Consider the following 23800-nt stretch of genomic DNA (forward strand, 5'->3'; position numbering starts at 1 on the left):
GAAATCAAATTATTTTTAGTTATTTTATTTCAAAAAGTAGTAAGATAATACTTATTATCAAATGCTAGAACACTCTCATGTTGGCGTATGATCATTAAAGCGCTGTATGTCTTTTATGAAATGGAGAACGAACGCGTGGTAAATTCAATTTCCCATATTACCTTAAAATATTGTGTATGACTTATAATTGTATTTACTATGAAGCAAGTTACGTAAGGTCTGTAAATCAGACTCTGACCTACTTTCCTCTTATATTATGTACATGACTGTATATTTTGTAAACATCCTTTACTGTGTATGCGCTTCATTCCACCCATTCGGGCTAGAATATAATTATGGTCCCCTCTAGTCGGTATCTATAATACCTTAATAGTCATGCGATTATTGTATTTAAGTTCCACCGCAATTTCTAATTAGATGAAATCTCAACAATACAATACTACACACTATTCTATATATAATCCGACATTGTAATTTGCAATTTACTGAAAACAAAGCACGCACGAGTCGAACCACGAAAGACAGCTATTCGTAATACAAGAAAACCTTGGTATAGCCACTGACTGTAAAATATATAGCGACCACTTCATTTACCCACTTCGATTATCGTTAATGAACACAACTGCGGTTTTATTCGACATAAAATGGGGCATCAATAAAGTATATTTTGTAAAACATCTAAAATTATTGCTCGGTGTGCTTCTGGAATTGATATGATGTACATAATATATGTGGGAGCGTGCCTAATGCCGTGTAACATATTATAGTATTGCGTCGTTATTACATCTTGCCGCAGATATATAGCAAAATTATTAGTATAATACGGAATTAAATTTAAGTTGGCCTTTTAAGTTAAACCGACCGTCACATAATTTAGGTTGTATAAACGAAAAGCTCAGATTGGACATGTATAATATTATGTTCTACAGAAGGCCGGTACGATTGAAAGTTTTATTACTCTACTTTGCACATTAAATGTTGATCAGGCAGCACTCGGACAGAACGTTCACCGAACAATCTGCTATTTTCAGTGGCAATCCAAGTTCCATGGGATTTCTTTTGAGTACAAACTTAAACAGAATACCATAAGCCTCCTGTCTCTGGCTCTGTGCCGTTTTTTTCTTACACAAGAATACAGTCAATAACGGTGACAGCCTAACATCATATCCGTGTATTAACTTGTCCAAAGTTTGACAATAACGCAGCGAACAATAAGTGGATGATAGATGAAGTGGAGAATTTCAAAAGACGCACTGCTCGGATTACAGTTTAATAACTTAACCGCACGCCTGTAGCGTGTAGGTAACGGGCAAAGATCTTTTTCATCAATCTTTTGTCGTGCGCAACTTAAAGTTATCAAAGCTAATATCAATACTTTCTTTTGGCCACCGTAGCTCGCGTGCAAGATGAAATACGTTTAAAACCAGTAGACGGCAAAAGCTATATACTCTCTCACGCCTTACAAAGCCTATGACGTTTATTCACACCGGTGCACAGTGAAAGTATATAATTGACTTAGTTCAGATTTTTTTTTTTCAATTATAACAAAAATAAAAATTGAATTATTCTATTTTTAAACAACGATGGTCATAATATGATTTCGAATACTAAAAGACTGTATCCATGACGTATTATAAGATAAAAAAGAATAAATTAGTAACTGAAATTCGTTTACACAGAGTTTTTTTTATGTTTCATGAACTTTTAAAGGAAACAAACAAACGTCGCATTAAATTGATTATTAGTGTAAAATTATATTTATATATATATATATATATAATAAACTTTTTTTTAATTACTTGAGGTTTAATGACAGTTATAACTTAATTAGTTTGGTCGGGACGCATCGCGTTCTTGTATACCGAAATCATCTTCCAGAGAAAAATAATTATAACTTTCCATCAGATTAAATGTTATTATAAACCACAAATATTTTTTTTAAGGATCTCGGTCGATGTTGTTTAGATTTTCAACATAAATTATTTCATTTATTATTTAATTAAGTACAGTTGCACAAGAGCTACACTTTTTCGTATACAGTCTTTCGAGGTTAGGACCTATAATATTTTATTATAAAATAATATATATTATATTGTTTTACAGAATACCAAAGACCGATTTATATTTTCGTTGCAGTTTATAGTTTACTAGTAAACTTTGAATAGCTAAGTACCGATGTACAAACAATTATTGTGCCACATACTTAAGACAAAGATATTAGTTAAGCATACACCCGTTATTTAGTTACCGAACACAACTAATTTCTCCAAGGATAGTAATAATGTCATACGTTTAACGACAATAAATTATTAATTGTACAATTACAGTAATGAATGCTTTCCAACATCAACGACTCACAAATGCGGTAGTCGGTCTCATAGGCGGGATAAAATATTTTAGGACTTGTTTCACAGATTTTATATTCAAAACTTAACGACTCAGTGTTTTTGTGAAAGATATAGGCTAACACACAATATTTTTGAATATATTTTAAAAGGGTAAAAGGATAATAATTCGTATAAATCATTTATCATTAAATCCCAATTCAATTATTTTCTACTTTATTCAATGAACAAGAGTATCTAATTGTACATGATTTATTTAATTGCGATAAGTTTAAACTCACTAAAACTATGCTGATTTATCAGTGTTTAACGACCGTACAGTAAAACAATAGTAACTATTGTCTTATTCGTACCAGTTTCACTATAAAATGCGCCGTCATCAAAGTTATTCATTAGCAAAAACCATAACCTCTGATTCCTTGAAAATATATTGCATTTCTATGATAACCTAATGCTATTTGAATAAGCGGAAAGTCTTGGGAAAATTATGCTGAAACTTTGAACCAGAAAATCGTAGCCGAACAACCGCAAAGTTTGGGTTGTCCAAAATTGAGAGTACCCGATTATAATAAATCTGTGCGAAAATACTTAAAAAGTTTATTTAAACTTCTCGAGGTGTCACGAGACTACTAATTTTAGTGAAACGGCCATTAAAACGAAACGGTCAAACATAAAAAAAGATGGGAGGAGGATTTATCGTGACAACGTCAATATACAATCAAAATTTGTTATTAGGTATGCCTCCGTGATATTAAAATAGCTGTGGCGTTAGCTTAGTTCTAATTATAACTTTTTGTTATTTTGATTCTATGGCCGAATAAAAAATGATAACCTGACACCACGCCTGAACTTCGGTAATAATATACAAAGATTTACAATTTTTAAACACAAATATAATCTCCCTCACCTATAAAAACCGTACACTAACTGATTTTGAGATAATTATGTTCATTAACTATTTTTGCTGAAATCGTGACTTCATTTCGGCGGAAAACATTATATAGGAAAACCCGGAATGGTGGGCATTTGAGACATAAATAATACCTCATCTAAGAACAAAGTGTATTATAATTAATTACATAGAAAACATTTATAGCAAAAAGAATATCTAAACTCGTGTCAATCAATAGCGTTCTAAATAGTTTTTAAGAGACTAGTTTTTTAAGCTATTTAATAAAAAAGTATTTTAATAAACAGCATTTTTGAACGCATATTTGTTAACAAGAATTTTTTGCACATGTTATTATTTCTTTTTTAAATGAATTACACACATTATTTTTAAAAAAATAACAAATTATTAATACTGAACATTTTAGTGTGCCGGTGTACTAAACATTTTGATTAGTCAATAACCAGCTTTGAATAAATATTTTTGGAGTAACTAGCGTAAAAGAATGTAGGCAAAAGAATTAGTACACTAAAATAATAATTATATATGTGTGTACTACTCCAGGATACTTACTATCTAATATAAACATTCTTAAACGCTAATGAAACGTTTAAAGTATTTTACGAAAACTGCTTAACGATTGATCGATGAATCAATTGAAGTTTTTTTAGTCCTAATTAATAATTGTCCAATATATTATTCAAACTGTTTAACCTGTTTAAATTCGGTTATCGATTAATCACTATTGATAGAAGATTGTTGTTGTTGAACTATACTACACTAATATATTTGTCAACGATCTGAGCAAACAGTAAACCTTAAATTGTATTATTAATACATTATTGTAATTATATTATTGTATGAAAATAAGATTATTATGCTTTTATTTCTATATTATAATATTATCTATTGTTATATTTTTATCATTGATAATCCTGACATATTTGACAATTTTGCTATGCGAAACGCAACAATTTGGAATTTACATAAAAATATTAAACTTATTTTACATAAATAGTTTATAGGAATTAAAATTATTTACTTTTCATATCATACTATGTTATTACCTACATACACGCAAGGAATGTTTCACGGATGTTGCGGATTAGACTGCTTTTGATTAATAACTTACCCTTCTTCCGCTCCAATTAAATCCCTAGAAACAATGAGCTACAGACCGTCACGCTTCAGTTGCCACGATATCCAACCAGGTGAACACGTATTTGATGCATTCAGTTCGTATGAGAGAAGAATATTTAAATTATAATGTCAAGCGGAAATACTATACATAAACATTTTCAATCTAATCATTTTTAATCAAATTGATACTTCTATAGGTAGTTGTTTTACAAAGAAATGCGCTACTAACAATATATTATTTTCTGAAGTATTAAACAAAGTTTTATACTTTTTTCATATCTGTTTCGTTATATTCCATCAAAGTCCAAACACAATTTAATAAATACAAAAATATCATGCTCGTTCAATGTGTTATCATCAGACGTTCTCCAATTTGAGTGGCATAATATAGTATTTACTATTATTATTAAACGAAAATATCTAAAGGTAAGGAAGGTAAGGAGGTATTGTTAAACGTGTTGGCGCTTAGCACGAACCGTACGATTTTTATCTTCCTTCTACACACCAACAGTTTTCCACGAAAACCTGTCACAAGTTGTTGTAGTTGTTAGTAAAATTTAAAATTAGGTATCTATTGCACAAACCATGAGTGTGACTTAAATAAATTTTCAACAGGTCGACTGCAAAGATGTCAAAGTTGTCCGCTGACGGGGGAGTTGAATAAGAATATTACTCGAAAAGAGATTTCCCGAATATATTTTCTGCGAATTGTTGTTCGGTATTTTTCCTAAAAAACTTTTTTAACCTCGTCAATATCAATCTCAGAGTTGTTGCAATACATACTGCCAAAGGACTTTCAGTCAGTAAAGTTTTGAACATTTTTCAAACCTGCCAACGAAAGGCACACGGGATAAAATCATAATAATAATATTATAAATAAATAAACTTTTGCTTTTGGCTGTTCTAACACCGAACATTACGCGGCGGCCTGACAAGGGATAGCGCTTTCGTTTGAAAAAATGAATAGTATATGTATAAAGTTTTTTTTCCTCTATCGTTTGGATGGTAAAAAAAAAATACACAACACATAAACGTTGGTCTGCTTGCACTAATTGTACACACGAGAGGCGAGAGACATCGTTTCATTTCAAAGGCAATTATTTAGCTTACATTTTTTTGTATGCTATTTAAACTATATATTTGAAAATTAGCAGCACTGTTAATTTTAAATGTTTTTTTGATAACCTTTTACATTTACGCCCGACCGGTTTTTTAACAACGTCAACGACTTTATATACGTGCGTGGCAATTTGTTACAGTGAGAATCGTTAGTTAAACAGATGCCCAGACAAAAGGCTTTGTAGCAAACGCTGGCGCAAATACATGATCCGTAATTGAACCGGGAAACGCTTAATTGATTGTTTTAATTACGTTTAGCGTGGCAGTTACTATGCTCACAGACTTTGGAATAATTCAACGTTCACGGGATACAATATTTGTTGCAGTATGTATTCTCAATCTACGCCTTTTTCGCAGTCCAATTTGAAATTCATTCAATAAGTGCATTGGTTTTAAACTTTTATCCAATTTGTGTATTACTAATTATTTCAACAGAAATTTGCACAGACTTTGAACCCCCTAGTGACATAAATGTCTAACGTTATTGCTTCTGGGCTCCGTTAACAGAGTATTTACTCTCAAAGTATTGTATACGACTATACTTTTAGCACGGTGCGAATACCGAATATTTTTCTTGTCGGACACCAGCAAATCGGCCAGCCCGTCATAGTCCCCTCGCACTTCATTTGGGTAGAGGCCGAGGTGTTGATTAATCGCCCAGGTAATTAGTATCTGTGTATGTAGAGGCGTCAACCGAACACGGACTAGGTGGTTTCGAACAAAAAGCTTGGAAGAAAATCTTTTGTTTGTCTGTATCCGCCGTTGGTGTGCGGTTTCCCATCATAAATCACACTCGACGCAATGATCTTGTTTACCGTTCAATGATCAACCAAACTCGTTTTAACGTCACGTTCCCCCGACAAAAAAAAAACCAAACCGTAGTGTATTAGCATCACCAGACCGGTGCGGTTAAATTATTTTGAAAATACATTTAAACAGATAATAATTTAGGGTGCCGTCCTTTAGATTACCAACCTCCAAGTCTAGCCCATACGCATATCGTTTATCAATGAGAAATAAATTATTACAGCGCGAGTTTCCAGTAAGTAAGATCGGCTGAGCGAGTGTGTTCCGTCCCATATGCTTCGGGGCGGATGTAAAAACCAAAACCGGCGGTGCATAAAAGAAAAATTGTTTTCCCAACGCACTGCGGTGCAAATATTATTTATTTTTCTACATGCCGTACAAACGATTCGGGTAATTCTATCATACCGCCAAGGAAATGATGTCAAACCCGTTTAAAAAGACACGGGACGTACGAGGAATAACAAACGCCAGACGTTACACGCGCTCATGTTAATATTATGATCATGTACAATTGATTTGGTCTAGCTTTGTGGAACACCACTCGTATGGACTTTTACCTTGAAAGAAGTATAATTTCCCGTAGAGCACATGTCACATTCGGAATCCGTTAATGGGCTAGCTATTCAAATCGAACGTTGTGTGACACATGCTTGCTAATGGAACACGTTGATGATTCTGACAGGCCGTCACTCGTGAACTGCATTATGTTACCGTGATAACTACGATGGGTTGTTGGAACGCTGTGCCATAGACGTGTAAAACGAAAATCCGTTATCGAAAATCTGGGTATTCAAATATATAGATAGTGTGTTAGTATTATCACAGACTATGTGTTATACATTGGCGGAGATTAGGGCGGGGGAGGGGGAGCTTGGGATACTAAGAACCTTAAAACTTAAAATCAGTGCTTTTCAAAATATCTACATTTATTTTTTAGTGAGAGGTTTGTTGAAATAAAATAGTTTAAACGATATCTATATGCACACGACAGTTGTCGAGATACTATTAGTTTTATAAGTTAAGACAATAACATTATTAAAGTCACTTAGGCGTTGACCAAGCTCGTTCCCAATATTTGGTTGATAAAATCTCTTTCAAATAAATGGTTTAAAATAATCTGTAGATACGTTGCCTTTGCTTTAGAAATATAATTTAGATAGAGATCAAGACTAGCACTGACAGAATCCCAATTTTCTTTTTGGAGATCTATGAATGCTTGTAATTATGACATTATTATTGTCTGAGTGTCTAATCCCTGGCATTATCCCTTACTATCCGCTTGGGCTTATTAGTGCTTCTTGCTCATGTATACGTATTATTGCTTTATTGACAATATGAACTATTTTATTTGCCGGCCTTACAATAATTGCGGAATCAGGTAACCGTAGTGACGGCGAAACGAGATTACATCAACAATAGGTATAACTTTTAATACTATTGTGTTATTCGGTTAACGGCGAACCACGCGATTAAAAATATCGTTTTGACCACTTATTTGTGCGTTTGTTAAATAACCAAAGAACCCGACGATCGGTTGCTGATTAAATGACGGACAACCTACCTGTACAAGGACTGACCACGAACGAAATATCCGAAGTCGTATCTGTCGTTATGTATATTGTAGATGAGATCAAACTTTACAGGAAGGACAGTGGAAACCAACCGCGCGTGACTCCAGACAATTGGGTTTTAGATAAAATTTTCAATTTTGCACCACTGTTAAAACCGGTTGTATTCGAAGGGAAAGATCCGAGTACGCTGTTCAACATGATCGAAAACCGTTTGATCTCAAATACCGACATCCCAAGATGTTCGGGCGACGTGAACCAGTTTTTGGAATTAATTCCGCTACTAAACAATGAAATCTATGATTGCGTTACGGAATTATGCGAAAAATTTCCAAAATGGTTGGAACTCAACGTAAACGCGTTCGCTCGTGAAGAATATGACGAGTATGAAGGCACTTTCGATCGCCTTAAAGAGATCAGAGAATATTACCAGGCCGTTGTAGACGTCAGCGAAAATATCAGAATGACTGCGCTGCAAACCCGGCAATTCCTGATCGATAACTGTGCAATTGATTATAACGACAAAAGAGGGGAGACAATTACATTCAGAGAGCCCAACGAACGCAAAAAAATCGAGCCTGAGAAGATTATCGAGTTTATCGACAGAACCATTGCAAAAGATTTAGAAATAGTAAATAAAATGCAAGCTTGTGATGAAATTCCACAAGAATTCCTATGATACGGTATAAAACATATAATACTTATATATTTTTTGTATATAAAATGATAAAACTTGTACATAATTTTTGTAAATAAAACGATAAAACTTGTATATAAAATATGTTAAAACACAACTCTATGTACTGTTAAAGATATCTTGTATTATAATAGTAATAGTCAGTATATCTAATCGACGTTTTAGTGTAGCATTGTCTAATTCAAAATTGATATTTCGGTATTTCCAGAAAAAGTGCTTTATAATCAACTAATTTCTTGAACAATTTTAGTTATATCATTATTATCTAAATGGACAACATATGTTTGTACAGAGTATTAAATCGCTCTATGGTGATGAATAGTTGACATAAATATAGTCAAATCGAAAGGTTGAAATGTTTTAGTTGTCATATTATACAGTCATAATAACTGTGACACAGTAATGACGTCCACATCTATGTCCTCGTGCCACTCTACAGGTCGTTATGAAACCCGAGAAATCGATTTCGGTAACGTACCTGCCGGTTCGGTACACAAGCAGACGATAAGTATGACAAATAATTTAAAAGCAAGTACAGACATCGCCAGATAATGCCGGTACAAAATATAAAATCCATTGTAATGCAAATTTTCCATACAGAAAAGCGTAGTTTTCCACGTTAAAAACAACAACGAAGTAATGTACTTGGGGGATTCCATTACGTTTGTGCCGTCGCAGTCACAGCGGGTGCCGCCCAAGAAAGCAGTCAAGTTTGACATAATATTCGCCCCAAAGTTGGCTCACGTGGAGACGTTGGAGTATTTTACGCTGACTTCGATGGACGAATGGATCAAGGTGGATAAAGATTTAAAAGACAGCCACGACGAGCCTCAGCAGCAACTGGAAGTACGCGTTCGAGGGTCGTGTTACGGTACATACTGACTGGATTAGTCATATCAAAAGCACTTTAGTCAGTAATTGAATATTCTTTGAAAAAATTCCAAGTCACGAGTGAACTGTTTGTGTATAGAAACATATGTGATAAGTGCTTGGTAATGTATACAAGTTAAGGCAAGTCGTGTAACCAAGAGTCCCGCCTCATTGGTTTTGTAAAAAGAAAAATGTGTGCAAATTGATTTCAACGATTTGTGTTATAACGATTGTACCTAATAGCGCAACGGTTTATTTTTAACATTTTTAACTTACATGACCGAATCAATATTCAAACGACCACCTTAACCTTAAGCGTTTTCATAAAAACACTTTCTACTATTGATACTAAATTCTAACCCCATTCTAGAAGTATCTCAAAAAAGTTCAATATAACGTGTAGGCTACAAAAACTCAAAATATCTAAATTTTTCAAAAGTCTCAGCCATATGTTATTTTTTTTCCCGATAATAAGTTTTGTCTGAATAGAACAACACATACATTATATTAACGTGTATATGTTTCTTATTTCAAATTAAGGGCTTACTTCGAGAAGGATTTAGCTAAAATTAACAAAAATAAAGAAATTAAAAAAAAAACTATAAATATACAAATTCCCATATTATGTGCACATATTATATGGATAGTTTTATTAATTTTGGCTAAATTTCCACAAAGTAAAATACAAGTGCCTTATTCATTATCTATATATAAAAACGAATTTCTGTTTGTTTGTCTGTCCTTTATGCATTAGAACACCATTCATCCGATCACCATGAAACTTTGGAAAGTTGTCGAGTACACTCCCTAAGAGTGGTCTCAAACACGAAATTTGTACTTTAAATACGAAATATTTTGTTTGTAACCATGGTAACCTAAAATAAACACTTGGTTTGTAACCATGATAACCACGGTACTCAAGCATATGGTAGGTGATGATTAAAGAAACAGGCCGATTCTATGTACCACGATTCTGGGCAAACTTTTAACTGTTGGAACGAGATCTAGGACTGAGACTGAGACTAGGACCGGGGCTGGGACCCTTGAGTAAGAGGAGGACATGATAACCGAAAAAAGTGTCACAAAAACGCTGTCACACTGTTATCTAATAAGAGATTAGAGAAGGGGTGGGGATAGGAATGAAGGTGGGGAATGGGGGAATGGGAAATATTTTACTCAGCCCTGGAAGACTAAATCTCGGGCAACGCCGGGTCCGGACAGCTTGTTTGTAAATAAAATAATTTAATAAAAAGGTACAAACCTACCAAGGGTTGTAATAAGTGTCTATCTTATTAATCACAATTTAAATAAACATTCTTCTGAATTTAAGCTTAACGTTTAGGTCCTTCGGTGAAAATCTATCCATCCATAGTGTACGTATGTCTACCTGGAGACGAAGCCGTAAAGACGGTAAACCTATTGAATTCCTCCGCTATGCCAGCTCAGTTTCACGCACAATTAGATGACGTCAATTCGCCTATAAAATGTCATCCGTCATTTGGCACCTTCAAAAATGGCTTTCAGTTACGATTGGAGTTCAAACCTTATCGTACTGGGTACTATTACACAAGACTGTACTTTTTAATACCATATCACGTGAGTGCAGCAGTAGCTGATATCAACGGTTGTATTTGATACTATGAGATGGATACCTCATAGTGTTTGATATGCTGTATTCCAGCACCCCGTGTACGTGGACGTATACGCGTTTTCCAGCATTGTCCGACCACCGAGAAACCCTTTGACTTACTTTAAACGGCCCTTCGACATTGCCAACGCAATCGATAACTACGAGGAATTCACTAGGGATGCAGTCGTGAGGTCTCGTTGCGATTTACCAGTCGTGGCAACACCAAACGTTCTGAACTTCGGATACGCAGGCGTAGATGACTGTGCATCTGCTTCTTTTGTGGTGCACAATACATCTAAAACGGCGCTTTATCTCAATTGGATTCGAGGTAATCTTAATTTACACGTGACATGTCCCTACACTGTGATCTACACGTTGCTCCTCTTTTATTAGAACCAAACTGCCCGTTCACCATATATCCTAACAGGGAGCAAATAGACTGCGGTGATACAGTGAACTTCAAATGTGAGTTCAGACCGAAAACCAAATGGAACCTACACTGGGCTCATCTCGAAGCGACGGTTCATTTTGGACCGCTAGAACCGCTGATTTACGACGAGACCGTGTGTATTAGCTCAGAACAAATGCCAGTGAATGTGGCTCCTATGAATATAGCAATAACGGTTTCGGGCAAGTAAACTCGCATCACGGCAGCTAACAACTAAAACGTCTTGACGGTTTTCACAAACTGCAGGTCACTCGTTCGATAAACGATGTTGCGGTTGGACGCCCAACTATAAGCTCAGTTCTCGAACCATAGTAATGCCACCTAGCGTGCCGCACGCTCGTCCGGTTTTCACCACGCTGATGATTAGAAAAATCGGCCCGACAGCCATAGCTTTCGAACTACAACCGCCCTTAACAACGTGAGTGCCAATTAATTCTAATCCAACTTCATAACCTGCAATATGTCTTACATAATATTTTTACAGCGCCATTTGCGCGAAACCCATGTCCGGGTTGATCACTAACGATTACCAAGTGATTGTGCTGCGGTTGTCGACCACCAGTAACAGAGAATCGCTTTATTTTGAACGGTGGACAATATTTTTTAACGGCATCAGGAAAAATTCGGTAAACCGTAAACCGTTTGTCCATATATTATATACTACCATACCTTACGGTTTTCTCCACAGGCCAATTTTGACGTGTACGCTAGCTCGGAGTTCGGTTGCGTAACAGTTGGCGACAAGAACAAAGTGGTCGGTCCGACAATCCAGGTGGGTTGCGAAATCGACATGAAAGTGCCGGTAATCAATAACACCCGGCACAGGGTGCGGTACTTAATAAAACCTGGCACCAAGAACATGTCGGTAAATGTCAAGCAAAGGCTTTGGACGGCGGCCACATCTCGTTCGGGCGGAGAAGGTGATACGTTCGAAGGAGAAGAACAGGATTTCGAGGACTTCGAAGGAATAGAAGCCAATGATTACACCTCTTCTAAAGGCGAATCATACAGCGGGTTAGATATCGCAGGCAAGAAGACGACTGATTCGAATAGTGACCATTCATCTATGGTGTCGGTTGATTCCTTGCCTACGCTTTCGGGCAGTGCCATAAATGCCTTAACGACGAAGGTAAGATCGTCATACAACTCAGGGTTTTCTTCTGTTTTCCGAATGGAAAGATTGACCGGCGAACTAGCTCCCAACGAAAGAGGGTGTCTCATGTTGTGGTTATGTCCACCAGATATCGGCCAATATACATTAAAAGCCAAGTGTTATGTTTTATGCAATGAATTTCCCGACGTAGTGACTACGGCTCGATTGATTTTTACAGTTAATGGATGCCAAGCCCGCGTCCGAGTGAGTGAGAATGTCACTTTAAGTACATCTTTCTAGCGAAAACTAAAACAACGTACATCATGACTATTATTTCAGATAGGTCCGTCGGAAAACTTTCATTTGAACGACATGATAATAAACACTCGTCAGACAATCAAGTTCAGCGTAATACAAGAAAGTTTGACGTTGATAAACATGAAATTCGGGGTTAACCATCCCGAACGGTTCAAACTTTATTGGCCGATGCCGACTTATAAGATACGACCCCATAGATTCCGGTTCACGGCCGAGAATAAGCAATGTGTGGGTGATAACACAAACCGGGGACACAAACTGGACAGTACATTTTTACTTATGTATGTTATTGTTTTTAGGACATCGAGTTGACCATTTGTCCGGTTGAATTAGGGCACCAAGATCTGGTGGTTTGCGTAGAGACAGACAGCAAGAGAACGCCTAGGATCATTAGCAACATAAACATTTCTCTAAAAAGTATAGCTTGCACGTTATCAGTGTCGGCGATATCCAACGATTGGGAACCGTACTTTGGCAGAATGACACTGAACAAACTGTTTAACTTCGAAAAGTAACTTTACAGTGTCTCAAACGAAACTATCATATTCGTTTCGTTGAGCATTTGGAGTTTTGTAGATTGAATGATGGCTTGAGCAGAATGCACGGCAAAAACATTCCTACACTCGTCATACCACTGCCAGCTTTATCGACGCCAACTTTGTACAACGTACAATTTTATAACCCCTCGAAAATTCGTCTTAATTGGTCGCTTAAGTTTCGCGAATGTTTAAAATGTGACAATCGTGGCACACAACAAAAAGGAGAAGATTGCGCACACCGGAAAACCGTTCACGTCTGGCCGACAAGCGGAAAAGTCGAAGTAAACCACCAACTGTCTTCACGTTCTAATCATATCATCCGCTAACTACTAAACGCCATATCTACACACATATCTAGCCCGGCAGTTTCTTCAACGTCCAAATTGAAACGAAAAACAATTACGCATTTGAACAGTGCCGGTTGACATATAAGTTGACTTGCGGCTACTGCGAACCTCATTGCCGGGAAGCCGTTGTAACTGTGGTCACTGGCACGAACAACTCAAGTCCAATATCATTGGACACCTCTTACAATGATGACGGAGGGCATTTGGAATTTAATTTCCAGCCAGTATATGTGGCACATCCTGATCCTCCAGCACAGGTCTTCGATCGTTTAACGACATGACAATATAATATATTTTTTTCCCGGTTATAATCAATGGCGCGTTTCACAGGCATTTTGGGTGTACAACAAAGATCCGGTGAACGGGTTGCCGTACTCGATCATCGATGATTCGCTATCCCCAGCTCATCCGTACTTTCGTTGTTTGAATCCGTGCACAGTCGTGCCTCCTAAATCTATTCATCCGATACTATATGTATTTGCTCCGGACCGGTTATGCAAATTTCAGGTAAATACCATTGTATTACAATAACCCGTCTCAGTTGTATTTAACAATTGTCATTTAACAGGCCACCGTCATGTTAATGGCTGAAGGAAAAAAGCGTTTTATCACCCTATCTGGTCAGGGTGAATCGTACATGAGGTCCACCCCGATACCACGCGGACTAGGTATGTCGCGGTTTATGCCGATGAAAAACGACAGAAAAATATATTTGTCGACTGACGATTTGACACTGAAGCCTTTTTTCACATGTTCCATGGCGGAAAGTTCGTTTTGTTTGTACAACGAAACCGGCTGCGAAATCCAATATGAATGGCGACAGTACTAAATTATTTTATAACTAACACAAAAGCCTAAGACACGTTTAATATTCTGGTCGAATAATCGCAATCGATTCTGACCGATCATCAGTAACTATTGATATTACAAAGACTTGGGAGCGAGGCGTAGGTCTTCAAGTAGGGATGATGACCATAAAACAAAAAAAGGACATTCTTAATAACCGATGCGTTCCATACAAAAAAAAGTAGCACTCGATGTTTGTGCAAAAAGTAGTTTAAACTTAAAATAGGAAGCGGTGGTCCATCCGTGCAGAACTAACGTTATTAGATGCAAATATCGATAAAATCGTTTATATTATTTATTTCCGATTTCTTACCCGTTATACGAAATACCTAAGGCAAATTTTTTTATAAACAGTAATAGATATTATGTTTTTAGTCTGGGGATCAATCCAAAATTTTCATGGTCAATTTGTGTCACAAAAAAGGAAATTTAAACGTTTTTATTTATATTCAATTTCCAGTGCGATAAACTAAATTTAGTTAATTTTGCAGACACAAAATCCTGTTGAATTTTAATAGAATATAATATACGGTTCTCGAGTAAGATTTTAAGAGAGTTAGACCAAAAAAAAACCTTTGACCAGTTAAACAATTGTTAATAATTTAAAAGGGATATTTTAGTCGCACACCATCGCGAGGGTTAAAACAAAGCGCCTTTGATAATGGATTTCCTAATCTTCATGATAAACCACGTTAGCGTTAAGGGTTACATTGTTGTGTACGTTAAAGCGAAAACCGTTTAGATTTTAAAGTAGATTTCCGGTAAAATAGATGGACGTTTTATTTTCACCCAAGTGTGTTTAACAGAATTTAATAGATACTCCGCAAAGGCACGCCATTCATTCCCAATGCAAGCCGACAGCCATTTTTTTGTTCGATTACAGGTCTGTATTATTATTTTGCATTGTTTCGAGTTTCACATTGTTCCCCTTTGAGTGAAAAAGTTTATACCGTTTTCACGCGTTCCGGTCGACCGGTCTTAATGCGGAGATGTCTTTTCGTTCGGTAGTTTTTCTTTGTTCTTTTTTTATTGATTCTTCCTAGCGATTTACGACGCGTGACTTTTGCATTGCCCGAAAGTTGTGCGATCCAGAATTCACGTACCGTATAAGGATATACCGTGAACCTTGTCAACCTTTAAAACATAATCTCGAGGGACGTGGGCTATTACAAGAACGTGGTCCGGCCGGATCTGACCCGACAATAAAATATATAGATCATAGACCTGTGTAGAGCTGTGCGATTACGTTCGAACATTTTGTATTAGACTTTTTACTGTACATATAAACCTTTAAGACTCTTAACGGTGGCTATACTATACTCAACCTAAGGCGGCGATTGTGTGGGATAGGTGCTGTATAGGAACCGTGTTATCCGCCACTGTAAGCCCGGACCGGGGAATACTCGCCGGACTCGGTACTCAAGTGTTTACATTGCACGTCAAGAGTCACAGCCAACCGGCTCAGATAACTATAATGCTGAACTTATCGTACAACTACACGGACCAGATGGAAAAATACCATTTGTCGCTGAAAGCATACGACGCAGAACAGAAAAAACTAAACGGGGTTTTCGTCATAACGGAACGCGGCAATTACATACCAGTAGGCCACCCGATCGATGAAAATTCTCGAGTAGTTAAAAACATGCTTATCATAAACTATTCTAGAAACTCATACGGAACGTCCCGTGCAAGCCTCCGGAAGAAAATTTGGTTTTGCACGTTCACGTCAAAACGACCAACGAGTTCATGACAAAACGATTGGCGGACGTCCACACTGATTTAAGTCCTTGCAGCAAACCCTTGCTGGTAAAAAGCAACGTGGACGCGATATACGATTTCCTATGGTATACAATAATATGCTCTAGTGGAAATAGTTCAGATCTTTGTATACACCATTAATATTCATTAGGCTGAAGTCATTTGGGCATTCGTTAAGCAGGTGACCTACCGACATTTTCTAAGATTCAATATGTGACCTATCTGGTTTTTGTTTAATTTCCGGTATGAAAATAAAAAATTAATAAAAGCAGTATATACCTATTTGCTGTTTTCAGTAAATATATGTATATATTTGAGGTGCTCAAAAAAGGGCTGTCAAACCAATTTTTAAGGGAAACAAATTAATTATTCCCTTATGTCGATTCAAATTTCCATTAATTAAGTCTCTATCAAATTTTAGAATTACTTTATTATTGAGATAATGATTTCCCAATTACTTCGGTTTGCAATTTACTGTCGGTCAACGCTATTGTAGTAGACTTGTTTAATTTATGCAGGGATGTTGGTTTTAAATCATTTTTTAGTAAGGAAAAAAACTATCAAATCAACTTTTAGAAATAGACGAATCTCTGTTGAGAGGCAAGAGGAAATATAACGTTTTCAGTAACATGTATTAATTCTAAAAATTTAGTTAAGTAGGTTACTGTTAAAATATAGGCAGGCACCAGTTGTCTGGCAGGTCACTTGCTAAGCGATTGCCGTCATTTGACCAACAGTTCCCCCTTATTGGTGCTGTATGTATAAAACTAATAATAGTTCTCACTAAAAAAATAATACCACTACAACTGTTAAGCAAAATTTACAGGATTATCAGTGTATAACGAATTGTCACGAATAGGAGTAGGTCGAGAGTTGCAAGAAAATGTTGGGTTTCTTAACCAACGTGCAATTGGCTTGTTAGTTACAATGTACACACAGCTCGCGTTAAAAAGTCCCATGTGCATTATCCAACAGGTGTGCGGTGGACAAATTGTGTACGGTGAAATTTCAAAACAAATCCCTGAACTATTACCATATTAGAAGAGAAGAAACTCCTGCAGCTGTACTCGAAGAAAAGTCAAAAAGATCCAATGTGAAATCCATTATGAATTCGATCATCAGAGACAGCGTACTAGAGCTATACCCACTGGAAACATGGAAGCATCAATAAAACACAGTATTGTAATGTTAGAATAATCAAAACTTTTTATAACACCGTAAATAAAATAATTTAATTTGCATTTTGTTATGATGTCCACCAGCGTAAAAGAGCAATATCGTGGCATTTGTTTTATATTATGTACAAACCCATTTCGGTTTAACCGCATGTCAAAGCCGTACTGAATGATAATAATACTTAATGTATTTGCATTTTACATATAACATATCTGTTGGATATTAACTACAAACTAAAACTTTTTCAATATCCCATAAAACGTATAGTTTATGACGCTTTAATAATAAAAACCTCCTATGAAATTTGCCGGCTAATAAAGTCCAAATGAACTGTCCGACGGTATTTACATATAACACAAAACTATATTGCTGTATCGTCAACGAATGATAACATTTTGATAACTATATTCAAAATACTCTACGGGTATTAGTCCAACCATAAAACTGACGGCAATGTATGCAAAAATATCTTAATCTTATATTATAATTCTGTTATTATTGTCATACATTCCGAAGATGAGACTTTGATTAAAGTAAACTGATTAAAGTGCTTAAAACAGGTATAGAGCTGTCATGCATATTATGCTGCACGAGAAAGACATAGTGAACTGTTCAAGGGGGACAGGTATTTTTTATGATAAAGCAATACCAACAAGCTAAGCAGTCAGTTTAAAAAAAAGATGTTAACAATAGCAATATTGTAATGTCACCTAGTTGGCAATAAATGCAGTTTACTGACTAAGGTAACCGACTTGTTTGCCGATCGTGTATAGAAAACCATAATTTAATGTACATATTAGTGTACACAAAAAAAGATAAAATATTTTTAGTTTTCAACTTAAGTAAGCTTCTAACTAGTTAGTGTTGATACACTAATTGTTTAAACATGAAATTATATTTTTAATAGTTTTTTTTATTTGTATTAAGTAAAATAAAAAATTAACGTCTATTTACTTTAATGTCCGAATGTGTTCCGTGAGAATAAATCAACTAGTTAATAAAATCTAAAATGAATAAACTTATACAATTTATGAAATTCATTAAAAATAAAAAACGGCCTCGAAAATAATATAATATTTATGTAAATGTAGTTTGCCTTGTTTTAAGCAAACCGTTTTAACAATTGGACTGGGCACACAAAGGAAACGTTCAAGACTTATTTGAGAAAATATTTCTTTTGTTTATGATTAAAGTCCGAATTATTAATGCCGCGAGGACATCCGGCGGGTGGAATAACGATTTAAAATAAAATCAGAAAACTGTTTATGGAATTGCGTGTCAAAAAAAAACATAGTTGCGAGTTTGTTTGCTTTTTTTTATTTTGGAAATTATTCTATGTCAAAGCGTATTGAAGGAATCTTTCAGTAAACGTCACAAAATTGTGCAGATAACAACTACTTCTGGTCATAAAAATAAATCGAAAAACTTTTCGTTGTACTGATATTTAAAACAAGTGATTTAAAAAGTTGGTAATAAGCCAATGAAATCTGTAGCTTAATTATAAAAATGTAATATCTAAAGCTTTTCTCTGCAGACCGCTGATAAAAAGTGGCATTAGTTATATGTGTAATATAGAGCTATCTATACTAAATCTAGTATTATATGAGTATTATATTAGCAGTTTAGATCATAATAATCTATAAATAGATAATAGATAAATTGATAATCTATAATAATTTATAGACGTATATATACGTATATCTATTAATATTAGCTTTCTTTGAAAATATTCAGAAATACAATTTAATACCTTGGGTTTCTGGCAAAATATGAGCTCTGTGTCCTATTTTAGTAACTCTAAACCGATACCGTCCATTATGAAGTATTTTATTTGATAGTAAACTTATTTGTTTATAGCCTATTTAATTTCTATTCAATTGATATATTTATAACAATTTTATCAAATCTATTGGAAGTATATGAATAGCCGTTACGCTTGTCCGGTTTAGTGTTTTGGACCATTTGATGCTTCAAGCGTGGGTCATGATTAAAATATTTAAATAGCAGGACGTTATTAATATCCTACGTGATTGGATGTTATTTATAAAATGCACATGTTGTAATTATTGTTTCTACACTAAACTACAATAGGGTCATTCCACGTGACACAACCTAATGTGTGTGGAACTATAGTTCAAAAATATTTGAACATCTAATCATACATTTTTTAGATGTCCTTAATGACAAAAAAATTAAAACAATTTTTTTTTACCTAGATGGACTGATTTTTAAAAAGATTATCCAAAAACACTTCATGTTCTTGAAATTTTTTAAAAAAATTTTTGGGGTCAAGAAATAAACAAAATATTTTACTTATATAACGTACAAGTTATGTTTTTATGACCCATATAAACTTATATACTAATAAACTTATAAACTAATCGATTAACCGTAATCGAGAATCGTGTAATACTAAAAAAAACATAAGCTCAAATGTTTTCATAAAATAAAATTTGAAATTATTATGTTCAGTGAAAATGTGTGTACTACGTTACATATTGATCTACCTTTATTATGAGTTTTTTCAACCTGTATCAAAATACCCATTTTGATTACCATACAAAATGCTATAATTAATACAACGGTTATTTCCTTTTCAACTCTGGCACTTAAGATCATCAAATATTAAACATTTTGAAATAACGCTCTTTAAACGGAAAAAATGTAATTATATCAGATTAAGTATTTAAAAAAAATTTACTGGGGCAATCATAGACCACTGATTTATGTTTAAAGAACCTAATGATTTGATTTGTATAATGGACAACAAATTTATTAATGTACCGTAATGCAACCGTTATTAATGGAGCTTATACATTTTTTTTTTTTCATTTCTATCAAAATATCATTTTTAAGATTTAATATTAATTTAAACAAGGACGGTAAATAGAAAGAAAACAAATTAAAAATAGACTTATAAAAGCCTTTGGTCTAACTCACTCATTTTTTAACAACATATTTTTTAATTAAAAAAAAAACGTTAGGTTCATAAATTAATTGGCAACTTTCATTATATAGTTTTTCCCCTCTTGTTCATAATTTGCAATTAATATCAAACAATTTCGTCGAACGTCATAACTATATAATTTTCTTCGGAACGATCTAATATAATTTGTTCTCTTTCTCATTTTCTATGTTAATTTATATATATATATATATATATATATATATATATATATATATATTAAGAAAAACAATTGAAATATAGATATTAAATAAATATTTATTGTCGGAACTTTAATAACTACCTATATTTGAAAACAATTTTAATGAAACATAATAATTTGAAATCGAATAGGTTTCAAGTGGTATTTGATTTTATTATTATTCTATGACAATCGAATGTTTATTGTTCAACAATAAGTACCAAATGGCCAAACGATAACTTATCGCCTAACTTTTGCAGTAAATCTCCATACTTACAAAATACAATAACACGTTTGAGTCGCACACCAAAGGCTAAAAAACTTTCTAATTCAAATAGTCAGACGGTTTGATAATGGATTTTTGTATTGTTACAGCTACCAAACCGGTGTTCAAATACAAGTTCATCGGTCACCTCGTGGAACCCTCTGCAGAAGTCACTCTCAAATGCATCGCTTATGGCACACCACCGCCTCAAATCTCATGGAAAGTCGACGGTTTTGACGTTGCTCAGTCTCAAACGTAAGTTCAACGCATAAATTAAAAAACTATGTAGAGCTATAACATCATATTACATAATATGTATAACATATATATAATTACCCTGTATAATACTAAACAACGAATTAATCAAGAAGACGAGCGACAGTGTGATCATTTTAAATAAAAATAAACACTATTTCTTATAAGCTGTAAAACACTGCACAGTATGTACCTTATCAACTACGCAGATCAATAGAAAATGTCGAATTTTATAAGAAATGTGACAATATTATAAATGATAAGCAATATATTTTGTATCACATGGTTGCTGACTGCTGTAGTGAAACAAATTAAAAATATGTGCCAGAGAAATGTAATTTCGTCATTTTGTAATTGTTGCAGGCGCGTGGCTGTCAGTCAGTACGTTACGGAAGTAGGCGAAGTTATTAGCCATTTCAACATCACCAAAGTGCAAGTCGAAGATGGAGGTATGTACGAGTGCGTGGCGACCAACCGAGCAGGGATGGTGTCCCATTCAGCCAAATTACAAGTGCACGGTAAGTGATACCGATAAAAAAAAAAGTTATTAAAAAAGCCAGCACGGGTGGGGGGGTGTGTGGCATAGTGATGACAGAGTATACAAATCATAATTTTTATATTTTTATTGGCTTTTGATTCATTTACACATAATGAAACTTTAAAATTATGGTATGAATGGCAATACTTTTAATATTAAAAAAAAATGTTGACAAACGATTTTTGAAAAAAGTGTATATGTTTAGAGCCAGTTTATATTTTTGGTTACTTTATCGAGTGTGAACCTAACCTGTGGCCTAGTGTAAGAACGTGCAATGATGTCGAGACTTGGGATATAATAATATAATTTTAATAGTCTACTAATTTTAAACTTGTCCACGACTTATCTGATAGGACATCTCTGTGAATGAAATTGTGCCAATTAAATAGTGGCCAAAGTACTAATGCATCCATATGGAAAATGGAAACTTTAAAACTGACGAACACTCAACATTGGCCGTACTCACGCAATCCCATTGTAACAGCAAACTTTTGCAATTTTCCGCGAAATTGTCCAATCACGTTAGAAATGAGATGCACTAGACATATTTAACCATTGTCTCTTTAGCCGAACGAGATTGTTCTTGATCGTTCGTTTTATAGCTCGTAACAAAGGCATTATAATTTTGCGGTCGAGTCGTATAATAATTGGACACTTTTGTCTTGGTTTTCGCTTTACAAACGCTTATACGACGCGGAAACGTCTGGAAACTTGTGATTACTATTACTCGAATGCGCGAGTCAGGCATCGTTGCAGTTCTCGAAATTATTATACCACAGAGGTAGGATATATTATAACGTTATTGTGTTACGATTGTTGCTGAAGTGAAAACGTAATTAATAGCGGTCCCAATTCAAGACAATGACCGGGCAATCGTTCGTACACTCCAAACTACCCCAATGAAATCTTGTGAGAATTCCATTTGAGATTATGACGTGTATAAGTAGAACGTGACCTTATTTTACCAAAGACAATAATTGGTGTGTGTAAATTGTGACAAAATAAACGGGGAAAACAATAATTGAATTTTTACAAAAACTTGTACATATACAATGAGCTAATTGTCAAAATTCGTCGCTTAAGATTCAACACCTCGTATTTAATTTTTTTGTCAAATCAAGTTGGCCACACTGTCTGGCGAGCTCAGATTTATGATAAAGTTAATAGATAACATTACCGAATAACGGTTGCATGGTTATTACCTATGTTATTCAATGGTAATTGAAACAGAATTCCTGTGAAGTTGAGGAAAATGAGTTATGTGATAGTGTATCTTAAGCGACTTTATACGAAATCGGTTATGCCAATGGATGTTACAAAACTTTTTACCTTTTTTTTTTGTTTTTGAAGTCAACGGTGGTATTTTTGAACACCTGGTGTACTTATATAATTTTAAAACATCCGAGACTACAAAAACGGACAGCACTTAACCACCGAGAAGTACCCTATTAAGTATGGCAGTTAGGAACTTAGGCGCGACCAACGTCGTACGCGCACACAAATCCATTAAATATACACCGAAAATCTTCTACGCCAAAACAAATGACTTAATCGGTTAGGTTTTCTTTTTTTTATCATTCGCGTACAACTTAGTGTACTAGGCATTAAGTGAGATTATTTTAAGCACTAAAGTCCGTTCGTGAAATAAATAATACAAATCCCACGAATAAACTTTTTTTATTTAATTATTTATTTTTAAATAAAATAGACCGCATTGGGCATATTATTAATTAAATACGAGGCAAGGTTCAGCTTATTATTAAATATAGATGATGGCGTTTGCTTTTGTGAAAGCAACTAAATCAATTATTCAGACGTTATCCGAATGTTTTCGCCGTTGACTATATTATAATATATCTCTCAGTCACTTTTCCAATGAATACCAGCTAACTTTTAAAATATATTTCCTAGAATGGTACAAAAATCATCTATGAGTAACGGTAAAAATAAGTTAATAAAAATACACCAACCCAAAACCAGTCAAGGAGAAGTAAATATTATAA

The 23800-nt window shown here is 34.7% G+C and overlaps 1 protein-coding gene across 2 annotated transcripts in view; it reads left to right on the forward strand.

Moving 5' to 3' along the window:
- LOC126844662 (cell adhesion molecule Dscam2-like) overlaps positions 1 to 23800 on the forward strand; it is a 152844-nt gene that overhangs the window by 100768 nt on the left and 28276 nt on the right. For both annotated transcript variants that reach the window (XM_050583017.1, XM_050583018.1), the window contains exons 9-10: positions 21115 to 21259; positions 21623 to 21777. In XM_050583017.1, the coding sequence (XP_050438974.1) occupies positions 21115 to 21259; positions 21623 to 21777 (300 nt within the window). The remainder of the gene's footprint in view (positions 1 to 21114; positions 21260 to 21622; positions 21778 to 23800) is intronic.

Source organism: Adelges cooleyi, unplaced genomic scaffold, assembly GCF_023614345.1.
Source record: "Adelges cooleyi isolate 19-005CV unplaced genomic scaffold, UGA_ACOO_1.1 ACOO_flye_CR_arks_rails_tigmint_CR_PRNA_651, whole genome shotgun sequence".
Classification (NCBI taxonomy): domain Eukaryota; kingdom Metazoa; phylum Arthropoda; class Insecta; order Hemiptera; family Adelgidae; genus Adelges; species Adelges cooleyi.